This window comes from Archocentrus centrarchus, chromosome 4 (genome assembly GCF_007364275.1).
Source record: "Archocentrus centrarchus isolate MPI-CPG fArcCen1 chromosome 4, fArcCen1, whole genome shotgun sequence".
In the NCBI taxonomy this organism is placed as follows: Eukaryota; Metazoa; Chordata; class Actinopteri; order Cichliformes; family Cichlidae; genus Archocentrus; species Archocentrus centrarchus.
In genome coordinates this window covers 23,484,849-23,500,436 of record NC_044349.1, presented here as the reverse complement: position 1 = coordinate 23,500,436, position 15,588 = coordinate 23,484,849, and the positions used below count along the sequence as shown (strand labels likewise).

Genomic DNA, 15,588 nt, shown 5'->3' with positions numbered 1-15,588 from the left:
ATGGCGGGATTCAATCGATGGAAATTGCAAACTTGTTGAGTGTATGAACTCACATTGATAATGTCCAGAATCGGTTGTCCGAGCTCCAAGATTTAATTGTTAGTGACAAGGGATGGATGAATGATTAAGTGTAATTCTGCTCATTGTCACCTCAGCTCTTTAGGGTGCAGTCATGCTTTAACTGTGAACATATACAATGCTGCTGATTGTGGGCAAACCAGGCCTACCCTCCAGTACCTGCAGAAATGGATGGAGCTTGTTTCTACCACTGAATTGTTTTTTTTTTCTCTTAATAGCCCAAACTTTTGAGGTAATAACCCAAAATTTAGAATTTTGTTGTTGTTGTTGTTGTTGTTCAGTGGCATAAACTAGCTTCCATAGGAAAAGGCCTGCCTCACAGAGGGGCAGAAAGGAAGGCAGGTGGAGAGGATTGTTGCAGTGAACTGTAATTGTCCCATTATTGGGTCAAAATGCATGAAAATGTCCTGTTTTAAATCTATACCCACAAAAGTAATGGCACTGCCATCTGCTTCACATGTGTAATTTGTTAATTAGCAAATATTGGCAAGTTAAACTAAGATGGAGAGCCTGCTAAATTTTACAACGACAGCATTTCCTCACAGAGGCAAATAGATCAAAGTTAGCAGTTGAAACCAAAGTTTTTTCATTATTAGCTCTATTTTTAATGCTCAGTCACCGTAAACTGTTGTTGTAAGAATGCGGTTGAACCTAAGGAAACACTTTGAGTATTTGGTTGGCAGATCAAAGTCATTAAAGTAGAAAAAAAAATGATTGCTCTCACATTTCTAAAGGTGCCACTGATTTCCACATAAAGTTCAATAGTTTCTCAAGGAATTGATCACTTTCACATGATTATAAGAACAACTATTGAATGAGAAATTATTCAATTTTTTGTTAAAATGGCTTTTTATAAAACACGAGTCTGTTATTATTAAACCAATTTGTCTTAAGATTTCAGCATTTGTTTAAAAAAACGTTGAAAGCAATAAAAACTTTTTATTAAGAAGGCAGAAAAAGTGTCTCATGGTTACACGATTTTTGGTCACAACCAATGATGATAAACAAAGAATATGCTAATACCTAGCAGATTAAAATAACAGCTGTGCTCACTATTAGACCCCATTATTCACAGGTTAAATTACCCAAATCCTGTAAGCACTGATTCATAAGTGAGGCACCGTATAATGCATTGGTTTAAGAAAGTAAATTCAAGATGAATTTTCATGCAGTTGCAGATTTGTCTGGTGGAGATGACACCCCTTTAGATAATATTTGTGCAGTTTTAGTTTGATGCTGACTAATATTTGGAGAGCTGTCTTTGTCTTTATCCATTCCTTTCACTCAAGAAATAATGGTGAGTGCATTATATATGCATACATATATTATTTTAATTAGTGGTGTTTTTATTTATCATTCTTTGGCTGAGGTTTACCCATGTCAGACTGCTTGTTGCAGCTTCAGTGTTGATGGTAGGCGAAACTCCTGAATATGCCTACAATGTGGCATTTAATTAATTTTTTTAAGCAGGTTCTTGTGAATGTGGTTTCCTCGTCACGCTTAGTTGGTGAGTTTGTGCTAAGAAAATAAAAATGTTATTATAAGTAAGTCTTACCTTCCTGTTCCTATTGAGTCCCAGCAGAGAGAGATTGGATTCAGGGGGGGTCCCTATTTACAGCGGACACAGTCTGCCCTCAGAAAAACGTGTTATTTAAGCAGAAAATAGAGCTTCTGTTTACCTGAATGTTTTTCTGTCTGTATGTGATAAGACACTGTTTTGTGCTGCCTATCTTTCCTGCTTATGGAGCATGATCTCTGTTTTTATGTTTACTCATATCCATTGTCAGTAGCAGAGTTTATATTTTATCAGGTTGTTTCTAAAGTTGACCAATTTTTGTCTCTGCTCGATCTTGAGTCTACAAATGGCCAGAAGGGTGCACACACCTTAAAATAATCTCTCCACAGAGGAATTCTTGGTAATTTATTTGATTTTATAGACACAAAACTGAGAATGATGGGGCTTCAGTCACTGCTATTCATTCATTTTTAAGTCAGTGTGGCTTAAAGAGTAGAAAGTTTTATCCCCTTTTTTTGTTCTGAGCTACCCCTTTAATCCAGACGAAAGCAACTCAGAAGCTTCGTAGCCATTCGGCAGCCTCTGACAAAGTTTAAGCTGCCATTCCCCCGCTTAATGTCAATGTGTAGCATAACACTTTACTACACAAAGCCACAGGCTACATTAATTAAGCACCAGGCTGTCTCATACTGGAGTATTTGAACCACAACCAGCACCATTTGTCCCCATTAAAAATGAATATCTCCGTTAATAAAAGTATGTTTGTTTAAAAAAAAAATACACTGCAGTTTTCTTTGTGTTCATTATTCCTCCCGCTCTTTGCCCTGCTTCTTTGCTGTGCAACTTGTAAGTGAGTAAGTGGCTCCCACTGTCTATTAATGATATCCATTTATTTTCTGTTAGAAAGGATTTATTTTGCTGTCCTTGTGGAGACATTCCTCCCTCTGCCACTACTGGAGCTGTAATTTAACAACTATTACTAGTGTTTGTCTAAGGCCCCAAATGTTCAAGCATGCTTTAGGCATCTCTCTCTCTCTCTCTCTCTCTCTTTAACACTCTCTTTTTTGCCTTCATCTGCTTTTCTCCAATCTGCTTCCCTTGGCAAGCACATGCTTTCATTGTATTCATTTGGTGTTGGTCCCAAGAGCTTACACAGCAAAGAATGACTTCTCTTCTGGCATTTTTCTAATTGATCCATGGTAGCCCATGCTGTGATCTTGCTGTATTTATATCTTCTATAATTCATGAACAGTTCTATCTAAGGGAATTCATCTCTTGTACACACATACAAGCATGCACGCACACACAAACACACACACACACACACACACACACACACACACACACACACACACACACACACACACACACACACACACACACACACACACACACACACAAAATGATACACAAATTCGTGGTCCGCAGATGAGCTGCTTCGTGTTCATTCTTGCAAAAAATTTTCTTTATGGATGCAACATAGAAAACAAATGTCGGCACACTTTAAATTAATACAAGCGTGTTTTTTTTAAAGTCACAGCATAATAGAAAAGTTCAGGATTTCATGCACAAGTTCTCCAAAAAATTAAAAATACAAAAAGAAGTTTCAAAATAGTTTTAGGTCAAAGTAGCTCACAGCACATATAATATTACATATACAGTAACTGGACTGTGTAAGTGATTTTCATGGTGTGGAAACCTTAAATTATTACTCACCATTAATGCCAGACTTGGCATCTCTCTCTGTAAAGCTAATGTTGTGAAACATGTTAGGGTTGAGAGCTATTCTCAATCAGGAAGACAGTTATTACAGCTATTAAAATCACCATCCACTTTACATAATGAAGGCAATTAGCCAGAGCTACCTTGGCTGGAAAGCATAAGACTATTACCACCCACAGAGAGGAGATAGAAAATAGGTCACTTTGTCTGGCCGTTTGTGAACTCCCACATGCTTTAGACAGGAAATACTGATGCTTTTTACATGATTTCACCAGCTGACTGATGACCCTTTTTCTGTGTGATTTTATCTCTCTCTTTGTAGGAATGCTGCTCCAAGAGAGTTTCATCGAGGAGCCTGATGGCCTTGTGTCTGTAAACCTGTTAGTGGTGTCTGCTGTCTCAGCCTTTGCAACAGGAGCCATCCTCTCTGGCCTCACTGTGTGCTGGATCATGAGTCATCGCCACCGCCACTCTCGTGGCTCTGGAGCCAGCGGTGCTCGTCGTAAAGGTGACAAAGAGCAAAGCATGCTGGGGCAAGGCCGCAGTGGGTCAGTAATGAGTGTAACGAGAACCAGCGGTGGTGAGAGACGCTGTTCGCAGGCAGACAACCCCTTTGTCATGCCCAATGGCTGGCCTAAAGGAGAGATGGACCCCGGCTTGCTGCCTACCCCTGAGCAGACCCCTCTGCAGCAGAAACGGGCCATGCGTCTCCCAGACACAGAGTGGGACCAGAGTCAGACCTTCCTCACCACTGTAGGGACTCCCTGCCCAAACAACTCTGTCATCTACCTGAGCTCCAAGTTCCTGCATGGAGGCGGAGGTGGTGGTATGGTCCGGATAGACGACCCAGGGGAGGTGGTGCTGCCTCCACACACAGAACGCCAGCGCTACCTGATCCTAGCCACGCAGAGAGGGGAGCACGGTGGCAATCGTCCCACCAGCGCTCTGAGGAACTCAGCGGGAGAATATATCTACCCCGCCACGCCACAGGATTCCCCCGACCGACGGAGGGTGGTTTCCGCTCCCACTCCCCACATGGACTATGGGGAGCCTCGCTGGAGTCACGAGGCGCTCAACTACAACAGCAACAATGGAGCGCCCTATCACTCTCAGCGCCAGGGCCTCATTAGGCCAGACATGCATGGGCCTCGAGGGCTGGGAGAACTGGCTGACTTCAGCCATCTTCTAGGAAAGAACATGGGAGAGCGCACCCCCAGTGGCCAGTGAGGTGAAGCAGATGAGCCCTGACACCAAGCTCTCTTTGAAAACCCATTCCCTCCAACAGTAAACTGGAATAAATCAACCCCTCAGATTCACTGTCCCGGTCCAACCTTACCCTGTCTGTCCTCTCTCACTGTCATTCAATGTTCAGACATCATTCAGCTGACTGAAGAGAGAGACAGAGAGAAAAGAAACAAAGAGAGAGTTGGAAAAGAGGAGAAAACTCTCTTCACATCTCCGTTCCTCTGTTCGCAATGCGAGGTGCGCACCTCGAAACTGTCAGTGGTACAAACCACAGAGCGCGACTTTGACTCCACAGGACAACCAGTGAGGTAAAAAGAGGGGTGCAAAGAAAGGAGGCTCTTCTTAAAAGGACAGCGTGGAGATATATTAAAAAAAAAAAGAAAAAAAAAAGACAACGTCGCTTGCAGCACCAAATGTGAAAGGTCTCCCTCCACTATTTTGTTCACTGTTTTAACACCGCGGATCTTCTTTAAGTGTGAAATTACGTTTCTGCTTTCGTTTGTTTGTGCCAGTGGCATCCAGCAGACAACAATGTGCTTTACTTTGGATTTCAGATGAGACTCAAACTGATTTAGAGGGCAGTGATTCTCAGTGAATCATGCGGTGTGTATGTGGTCGTGTGAATGTGTGAACACGTGTTGCCACAACAACCCCAACCAGCGTCCTGTCTTAACTGTGAAGTATACCTATATAATGAAGTTGGTAATGACATTGTTTTCCTTTTTATAAACAATCACACAGAGACAAAAGGATTTTATCACGTGTCTACTTGAAGCTCTTTGTGTTTACCAATCAGAAGTTTGGATGGTTGATCGGTGACTAGTGAGGAGTTTGGACTCACTCTGTGAACCTTTTGCAGCACTTGACAGAGCCATGATGAAGTTTAAAAAAAAAAAAAAAGAGCAATAATGAGTAAGAAATATATAAGGATAAAAATAAAGCCAATTTAATTTGATATTTTTATATCAAGATCTTCTTAGCAAAGAAAACTGAAGCTTAGAGACGTCAGAATGGCTCTGGGAAAAAGGAACAGTATCTCCACTCCATTCTCCCCTCCCTCACTGCCTCTCAGTATGCCTGGGTCTGTTTGACCTGACCCGAGGCCTCCCTGGGCTCCGCAGGCTATTTGAAGGAGGGAATGTGAGCTCTGACTGTCTGTCTGTCTGACTTAGGCTGTGAGGCCTAGCCGCTTGGGAGCTCCATTCAGCCTCTTCTGCCCGACACTGAGACTCTTTGTGCCCTAGAGGCGGGAGGAGACTGCAGCAACAAATAACCGTTAAGAGTCAAGGACCTAGCCCACCACCACAGCCTAGCGGAATATCAATGAGGAGGACAGCAGCTCCATCCGTCATGAGAGATACACCAACTAGGCCCAGGCATCTCTTGTGGTTCACTCACACTGGCGATTCACTGGTTTGCCAGGACAGGGAGGAGCTGAGGGGCTGAAGCTGGGGTTGAGGCCAGAGTTGGGGCACTGCTCGCTGTTCACAATGGTCATCCCTTGTGGCTCTATCCCTTTCTTACTTTCAGTGTGTTTCCCAACAAAAGAAGGATAAAGAAAACAGATGGGCATGGGTATATTTGGGTGTGGAGTTACTCTTTCACTCTGTTGTCTGATCTTTTGATGTTTTCTATTTTTGTCTGCTCTCATCTGTCCTCGATTCAAATGTAGATGCACCAATAGCTTTAGCTCATCTGGGTCATGGTTTTGTAAAGGTGGTATTTTTATGTGTGTGTCTGTTAGCTTGCGTGTGTGTGTGTGTGTGTGTGTGTGTGTGAGTCTCTTAGGGCTTGTATACATGAATGTGCTACTCATATTGAGTGCAACAAAACAGCTTTGATCAATCTTACTCTCATTCTCGCCCTTCTTTTCTTTCCTCTGTTGAACCATTATTGGCTGTCTAACATTCACAAATGCATGTTAACAATGTCAGAGCCTTGCGTGGGAGCAGTGTATGCTATGGAATACATTTAAACCATTATACTGTGTACAAAGAAGTGCAGTTAAAATGGAGGAGCTGGGTTTCCGCTTCAAATTATAGATGCTATCAACATACACAAGACACACATCTTTCAGTTCTATTATAAATCAGCCCTATTTTCTATTCAGATCAGTAGTTTTTCTATCAAAAGTAAACTCCATGCACTTCCAGAACCTTTCAAGTAACTTATTGTACCTTTAGGGTAACAGCTTGTCACTGAGGCAGTACTCTCTAAGGTACTGCCATTGTACCCTTGACAGGAGGTATTTATTTGTACCCTTGTGGTTTGTACCTTACAGAGACCAGTCCCAAAGGTCTGGTGACAGTTTAGTTCCTTAATGCAACAGTGGGGAAAAAAAGACCTTTTAAAAATGCAGAATTAGTACCCATTAATCAACACACACATCTTTGAACTGGAGCACCTGGAGAGAAACCCACACAGGCACAGGAAGAACACACATACAAGACAGATACAGAAAATACTTTTCATTTGACTTTGACTTTAGAGATTTTAATATCTCTTGGTATTAAAATCTAGAAGAAAATGTGTTAATAGGTCCAGTGATTAGCCCTGGGGAGTTGCATTTGTGTAGACCGCACCTGTAGGGACAGCGAAGGTCTTTTACTGTATCCACACCTCTCTGCAGTCCCCTTCAGCTCTATAAAGAGATTTATAACATTTTTTCCAAAGTTTTCTGGGTTGGTTTTCTGGCTTTTGACTGATCTCAGTGCAGTGGCTAGCATTGTCACTTCTCACCAGGAAAGATCTGAGTTTGAACCTGCAGGACACCTCAGACCTTTCTGTGTGGAGTTTCCATGTTTCTGGCTGTGCCTTACTTCAGGTTCTCTGGCTTCTTCATAAATGCATATATTTTAGTTTGACTAGCAATTCTAACTTGTCTGCAGGTGTGGATGTGAATGTTTGACTGCCTCTCTGTGTTAGCCCTGCCTCTCACCTAATGTCAGCTAGGATAAGCTACATTCCCACCACGACCCTGCCTGGATAGGCAGTTAAAAAGATAGATAGTCTTTCACAGCTTTCATCATTAGTTTCTGCTGCAGCTTCCAGCTGTTGTTTCTACTTTTGATATATTCTGCATCTCAGTTTGAGAAATATAATCATCTGCTATACCAGTTTTTTTCACCTTTTTTTCCCTTTTATAAAATAAGGAATAAAATCAGTTAGAATTAAACTGCATCTAAACACAAGCAGTCATATTTTGATGTCCAAAAAAGTCCAAAAAAGTGTAAACAGAAGCATAAATCTGAGCCGATATTCAATACCACCTGACAGTTTTCAGTACAGCTCCACAGACACATTTATGCTGAGGTTTAATACCCAGCCTTAACGAATGTACAGCCAGGCTGGAGGTAATATATGAGACAAGCCAGTGAAAGAGATTTATAGAGGCAAGGACAGAAGAGGAGGTCAAGCAGGCAAACGTGATGTTACTGCATTACAGCCTCAGCGCATTAAAACAGTGTATTCTTTACACATTCCACCCTGAAACAGGTCATTAGTATTGAGGATATGAAGCTCTCCACCAGCCAGGACGCCGCTCATCTCTCTCCCCCCCATCTCCCTCTCTGCAGTGGCCTGAGTGCTGCGCGTCTGAATGTGTGTGCGAATGAGGCCTCTCTGTCTCGCTCGGCGTGCCCTGCGAGCTGTCTCCTCGCTCCGCATATCCTCGGGTTTTTCGCTAAACATGCTTGATTAGGCAAAGTACATTCCCAGCCCTCTAATGGCCTGATGAGCCCCTGAGAAGATTACTGCAGACACATCAGCCCTGAGAGGTTGGTGCATGTTCAACCAGCTCCGCTAACCACCAGCCAAATACATGCAAACACAAACACGCAGACACACACACACACACACTCACTCGCGTGCGTACACACAAAAGGACCTTTAACCAAATTTGGGGTGCAATTGAATTAGGATCAGAAATGGAGCTCAGGCCTGCTGTAGGCTGACTGACTGGTTCTAGGAACGATACTGTACATGTTATTTTACTGACTGCATAATTTGATTACCTTAGTTCAGCATTACAGGGCAGCTAAAAAATTCACGTGTACCTCGTGGAAGCCATTCTGTTTATTAAAGCCATCATCTTCTTCTTTCTTTGCATACTTCATGTCATTCCTGTTCCTCCTCACTGAACAGCTGCACCTCTTCTTCTTTTCTTTAAGCCCCTTTTATTGTTAGCAGACTCGTGCGGGCCGGGCTCTCATTGCACTTGTCACCATTAAAGGTTAGCTGGTTAATTTAATGAGTCAGTAACAGAAACAGAAATCAAAGTAACCTCCACTTTATTTCACATTAAATCCTTGATGCGTAGCAGTTTTTAGACATTTTTGTGACTGCTCATGTGGCAAATTGCTTTCCTTTCCCTATAAGGGCTTTTGCTTTGTTTTATTTAAAAGTAGCATATACTGCCTCCAGTCCTGCAAACACACACACACACACACACACACACACAAACATATTCTTCCTCTTTATCTCTGCCCTGCACGTATCAACATACACACACACAAAATTTCCATCTATGTCTTTGTGACCCACCCTGTCTATCTGTGTTTTTATTTATCATGTTGTGTCTGTGCGCTCGCTGAAGAGACCATGCCTTTGTGTGTTGGGGTTGTTTGTGCCGTGTGGCCCAGTCATGCGATGCCCCCCAGCCAATAACTGCCATTTTGCCCTACAGTGCTCCACTGCACTGTATGTGCTTTATGCCCTAGAAAAGGTCCAGGAAAGGAGACTAACTTCTATTAAATCCAACAATGCACTGGGATGTAGTGATACGAGACTGCACCCTTCCAAGCCAACACACGAGAAGAAAAAGCACAAAAGCAAGGCGAAAACATAATCAACATTTGCATTTTTGTAAAGTTGTAGATGTATTAGTCAGCGCTGACCATTTTTGTCATGTTTGCTTTTTCTATTGTTTGTTTCTGTGGTAGATATTTGGTTTAAAAATTATATGGAATATAACTGTATATGATTTCAGTTCTCTGATGTGCCGGATTTGATGATGACAATGAAGGTGAACCCGATGACTATCACGATTATTATTATTATTATTATAATGAAGCAGTACTGTGAGCAGCACCGAAGTGTTGTGTCCTGTTTGGACGCTGAATGGAATTAGAGAGGAAGAAGAGGAGGTAGAGTGAATTAACCATAAAGACTGATGTTTGAAAGGAGACTGTTCTCCTGCAGAGTGGATTCTTCTGCTACTGTGAAGGACCCGCCGTCCTGTGGCTCTCACCAGAGGCTGGCCCCCACAGTCACCCCCCCGGGGCCTCGGGGCAGGCTGTCATCGGATGACAACACATGTCCCTACTACGTGTACATAACCTTGATGCTTACATGTAATTTAAGTGCAGTAGCTGCATGACGACAAAGCCTCTGTGTGTGTACAGAAGTAGCGACGTGTGAATTTGTACAGTACATGCAAGTGTGTGTGTGCTTGTGTCCGCGAAGAAATCTGTCTGTCGTCACGCAAAAAAGCAACACATGCATGCACCCTACGACAACTGCACAGTACACACATACACGAAAGCCACACTCATACGAATACACAGACACACTCCAGCAGTTGTTCACCATGCTCCACATTGTCCTGAGCTCTGCCTGTCACTCCGCATGGAGAATTTACTCTGTGTCAACTTTCTTATTCTAATAAACCACTCAGACATTGACTTCTAAGTTGTGATCATTGATTACAGCGTTTCTGAGCTGCTTAATTATTTTTTGGTTTGTTACTGATCATGTTTCCTTAAGTGAAAGTGTTTTATTTTTTCATTTTTTTTTTTTTTTTAACAATGCGTATGTCATGCACTATGTTCTGTATATGAAACAAAGTAACCAGACGGCAACAGCTGTCACAATAGTGTAGTGTAGTAAATGTAGACAAGCAATCAAGGGTAAAACAGAACTAGAGTGTCTGCATTTAATTAGATTCCACAGCTGGAGTCACATTTCTGTACTAATATAATTTAAAAAAAATCCCACACACTGTCAGCACACACTTTAATAGCTTTACAGTGTTTTGATATTGTAATTAAATCAGTGGTGACCATGTAAGGCTATGCAACCTGCATTTTCCTACACCACAGCAACTACGGGCGCCTCAGACAGGATCTAAATGTTGTATTTATTTAAGCGTAAAGATAAACTGAAAGAAATACAACCTCAATACTCAAAATGTAAATAAAGACAGAATGCAGTGATTTACAACTCTCATAAACCCACATTTCATTCACGGTAGAATATTAAAAAAAACATAGCAAAAGTTTAAACTGAGAAGATGTATCATTTTAAGAATAACAATTCATTTCAAATTTGATGGCAGCAAAAAAAAAAAAAAAAAAAAAGTTGGATGTCTCAAAAAAGAGGATGTTATACCACAGTTACCACTGTGAAGCATCCGCTCTTCTTTTAACAACAGTCCATAAATGTCTGAGAACGGAGGAGACCAGTTGCTGGACTTTTGGGAGAGGAATGTTGTCCCATTCTTTTCCGATATAAAATTCGAGGTGCTCAGCAGTAATGGATCTTCTTTGTTGTATTTTTTTCTTTTCATGATGTGTCAAATGTTTTCAGTTGGTGAAAGGTCTGGATTGCAGTTAGGCCAGATCAGCACCCAGACTGAACTGAATGCTGCTGTAATAGCTGCAGTGTGGGGTTTAGCATTAGTCTTCCTGAAATATACATAACATAAAAATGCTGTCTGGGTGGGAGCATATGTTGCTCTAAATCCTGTATATACCTTTCATCATTGATGGTGTCTTTTCGTTTGTGCAAGCTCTGATGGAGATGTGCATCAGAGATGCAGGCTTTTGAACTGAGCACTGATAACAAGCTGGATGGTCCCTCTCCTCTTTAGCCTGGAGGATGCAGTATCCATATTTTCAAAAAAAAAAAAAAAAAAGAATTTCAAATTTTGATTCATCTGACCACAGAACAGTTTTCCACTTTGCCTCAGTCCATTTTACATGAGCCTTAGCCCAGAGAAGATGGCAGTGTTTCTGGATCGTGTTCACATATGGCTTCTTCTTTGCATTATAGAGCTTTAACCTGCATCTGTGTGCATCTGTGTTTGCAGGCACAGTGAACTGTATTCAGAGATGATGATTTCTGGAAGTGTTCCTAAGCCCATGCAATGATTTCCATGACAGAATCATGCCTGTTTTTAATACAGTGCTGCCCGAGGGCCCCAAGATCATGAGCACAGAGTACTGATTTTTGCCTTTATCCCATTTGCACAAATATCTCCTGATTATCTGAATTTTTATGACCTTTTGTACTGTAGATGATGAGATGTTCAAAGTCTTCACAATTTTACTTTGAGGAACGTTATTCTGAAATTGTTTCACAATTTGTAGATGCAGCTTTTTGGAAATTGGTGAACCACTGCCCATCTTTTCTTCTGTGAAACTCTTAAGACGCTCTTTTTTATATCCAATCAAGTTATTGACCTGTTGCCAATTAACCAAATTAGCTGCAAAATGTTCCTCAAGCTGTTTCTTTTTAGTAACACTTTCTTTTCCAGCCTTTTGTTGCCCCCTTCACAACTTTTTAGAGACATTGCTGCCATCGAATTCAAAATAACCTTATTTTTTTCTTAAAATGATAAATTTTCTCAGTTAAAACATTTGAAGTGGTTTCAATGTTCTACTGTGAATAAAATTTGGTTTTTTGAAATTTGCTATTCATTGCATTCTGTTTTTGTTTACATTTAGCATTCCAACTTTTTTGAAATTGAGTCTGTGAAAATAGCACAATCCGTTATTGTGTACTTTCCTCCTCCCCAAAACGTATCCACAGAGTGTTTTTTTTTCCTTTTCTTTTCTTTGCATATGAAACTGATCAAATATTTAATATCCAGATTCCTCGTTTTGAAGTTATCATGATCTCCCTGAAAGCAGACTGGTTGCAGTTCATTTATTCATGGTGAAGTAATAACTCCATCCAGCACTTCATTTGGGCAGTTAGCCAACCCCTTCAGCTAAAACCTGGGCAAGGTCATATTATTTCAGTTTGCTTTTTAGAGTCATCATTATTTTAATTTTATATCTTTCAGCTTAATTTTATATATTTAATGGGACTTTTTTTGTTGTTGTTGTTTTTAAATTGATAGTTTGAAGCTAAGACAGTATAAATAAGTCATTCACTGGTTGAGAAAGCTCCCTTATGTCTTAAGGATAAAAAAAAAAAAATCCCTCAACATCTAAGCTGACACAGATTGAGATCCATTGTTTTTCTCTACTGTACACTGAGGTGCACAACAGCCCAAAGCTGCAGTGAGCAGTTGTTGTAGTGTCATCACTCTTTGTTAGGGGGTGCTACTGCTTCATTACATTTACTGTTATTGTTTCATTAAATGCCAAAACCCAGAGGCAAAAAGTCTTTATATTCAGTAAAACAATCATAAAAAGGTGCAAATCCGTGAACGGAATTGTCATTTACCTGTCACTTCATATTGCCCTGTGTAAACAGAGTTTATCCTCCTCTTCTTCTTCACCTCCCCCCAACCCCACCTCCCCACTCCTCACTGTACTATTCCTCCACTCTTCTACCTCTCTCCTTCCTCCTCATCTAGTTCTTCATCTCTCTGGGGAGCCTATCAGGCCATTTCACATCTGTTGAGTGGTGCAGGGCAGTGAGGACCTGTCAGGGACTCTCATTCACTGATGGTTTATGGGAGTGAAGCCCTCCAGTGCTGCAGTACTCAAATGATAGAATGTGCTGGTGTCTCACACTGTGTGTGCAATCCTACATTTGTGGCACCCTTGTCCACTGTCCTCTGCAGATTAAAACTGACTGAATTTTCCAGTTTTGGGATAATTTACAGCTTGTTTATACCTGGTCCGTGTCCTATAAGATCTGTGAAAAACCATGAGGGTGTGAAGCAGGAGTGTGCATGATGCTATCTATCTATCTATCTATCTATCTATCTATCTATCTATCTATCTATCTATCTATCTATCTATCTATCTATCTATCTATCTATCTATCTATCTATCTATCTATCTAGCACACACACGCACGCACACACACCCACACACACTCATTATGATAAATCTGATTAATGAAGAGGCTGAAACAGTGCCAGTGGGTACTCTCCTTGATTTGACTGCCTTCTCCACAGCTGAGCTCCACGCATTGCCAGCTCTTCATTCATCTCAGCGTCTCTGTTTTCCAAATACTCACATTTTCTTAAAAATGTTCACACTTTTACAAAGACTTTACATATGACTTTATTTCACATACGGAGGTCTGTCATGGTGATGTCATCGGGCCGTGTGGGAGATCATGAAAAGCAGGTGCAATAACATGCTATGAAAATATTTAAAAGTTAAAAAGCCAAAGAAATGAAGAACCCTTTTCCCCGTGACTAGAGAAACTGATGCACAGGCACGAGCAATGAACACACTAACTGAAACCTTCACATCTTTCTGAACAGAAAATGAGTGATACGATGATGCAGGGCAGGTGAAATGAGCAGGTACACATTTACATTTTATGCAGACCAGACCCTAGTTGTGTAGATGTGGCTAGTGGGATAACCCAATTGTGTGCTCATTCAATTTTCTGTGACTCTGCTCATGACTCATTTTTCCACACAACATAAACCCCTTAATTGCTGTTAAAATCTCTAATAATTGTTACATCAGAGCACTGTTTTTGTGCACTGCTGTTGGCTGTGACTCAACATCAAGATTGCTGACTCTAATGAGTCAACCGTTGTGCCATATGTAATACACAGAGGAGTGTGCTGCATTGCTAGAGAAGAACCGTCTACTACCAAGTGCCTGCAATAACAATCCTGACCATCAGGGGGCGGTGTAAGCTGATGAAAAAAAACAAAAATAACAACAAAAGAAAAAAAAAACTGATCCAAAGAGTAAATTTAATTACCCCTTGACGTCCTTTTGTGTCCTCCAGCTTTAATATCTAACTGGAGCTATGTCTTGTTTTTCACATTTTATACCTAAATGTTTTAAATATTTTATTATCAATGCCTAGAATGTAATTGCTGAGAATTATGTGATAAAATGAGAAAAGCACAGCAATAAAAGGCACATTATGAAATTAAAACCACAAGGGAATAAAATGAACAAGCAAAAGAAAGCAAAGGTAGATGAGGGCCATAAAGTATAATTTAGTGCTTTGAGTGGGAGCAGAGAGCCCCCAGGTGGACATCTAGAGAAGCTCAAATAGAAAGGAGAGTTTATGACTCATTACTGTTTTGATTAAAAAGGATCAGTAGTGTTTGGTTTCTGTGTGGACTGGAAGACTCAGAACTGTCTAGCTTCAAGGATAAAAAGTTTCAGCAGGGGATTTCATAATACCTACTTGCACTTGCAGTACTGCACAAAAGTATCGAGTTGCCCATCATTTCTTTATACTGTGCTTTCAAGGAGCAAGATTTTCTTGTAATTTTTAAGCAATAGTCCCCCAGGTTTTCTGAAGGTCTTTCAAAGTTTTTCTTTAGTCACTGGCTGCTTTTTCACACATCAAACTTGGCATATGTGCAATGTGTCTTTAAAAAAATCTGGGGAAACTAGAGAAGTGGAAAACAAAGAAAAAGTAGCAGGTCTAAAAAAGTATTTTTGTCACATGAACAGTATCTGAAAGTCATGTCCTTAAGAAACAGGAAAAAAGATGAGCAAAGACATGACACAGGACCTGAGAGAAGCATCTGGCCCTTCAGTTAATCCATCTACTGTTCACTGAAGCCTCATCAGAAATGGGCTGAATGGAGGGGTGTCTGTCAAGAAGCCATTCTTAAGGAAGGGAAACAGGGAGAAAAGGCTGGAGTCTGGACTGAAAATCAGTGGCAACAGGTCTTATGGAGTGATGAATCCAAATCTGAAATTTCTGGTTCAAACTGTCATCAGTCTGTACAGAGGAGGTCAGGAGACCATGTCTATAGCCATCTGTAAAACATGGTGGAGGCTCTGTCATGGTTTGGGGCTGCATTTCAGCTAGTGATGTTGGGGGATCTTGTCCAAATTCATGGAATTTTGAACACAGAAATG

At 41.0% G+C, this 15,588-nt stretch overlaps 1 protein-coding gene across 1 annotated transcript in view; it reads left to right on the top strand.

The window, feature by feature from the left end:
- The window catches only part of sema6bb (sema domain, transmembrane domain (TM), and cytoplasmic domain, (semaphorin) 6Bb), a 139,774-nt gene extending 129,549 nt beyond the window's left edge, over window positions 1-10,225 (top strand). The window contains exon 17 of the mRNA XM_030727710.1: window positions 3,639-10,225. Within this exon, the coding sequence (XP_030583570.1) occupies window positions 3,639-4,543 (905 nt within the window). The 3' untranslated portion in view covers window positions 4,544-10,225. The remainder of the gene's footprint in view (window positions 1-3,638) is intronic.
- Window positions 10,226-15,588: the final 5,363 nt, after the last annotated feature.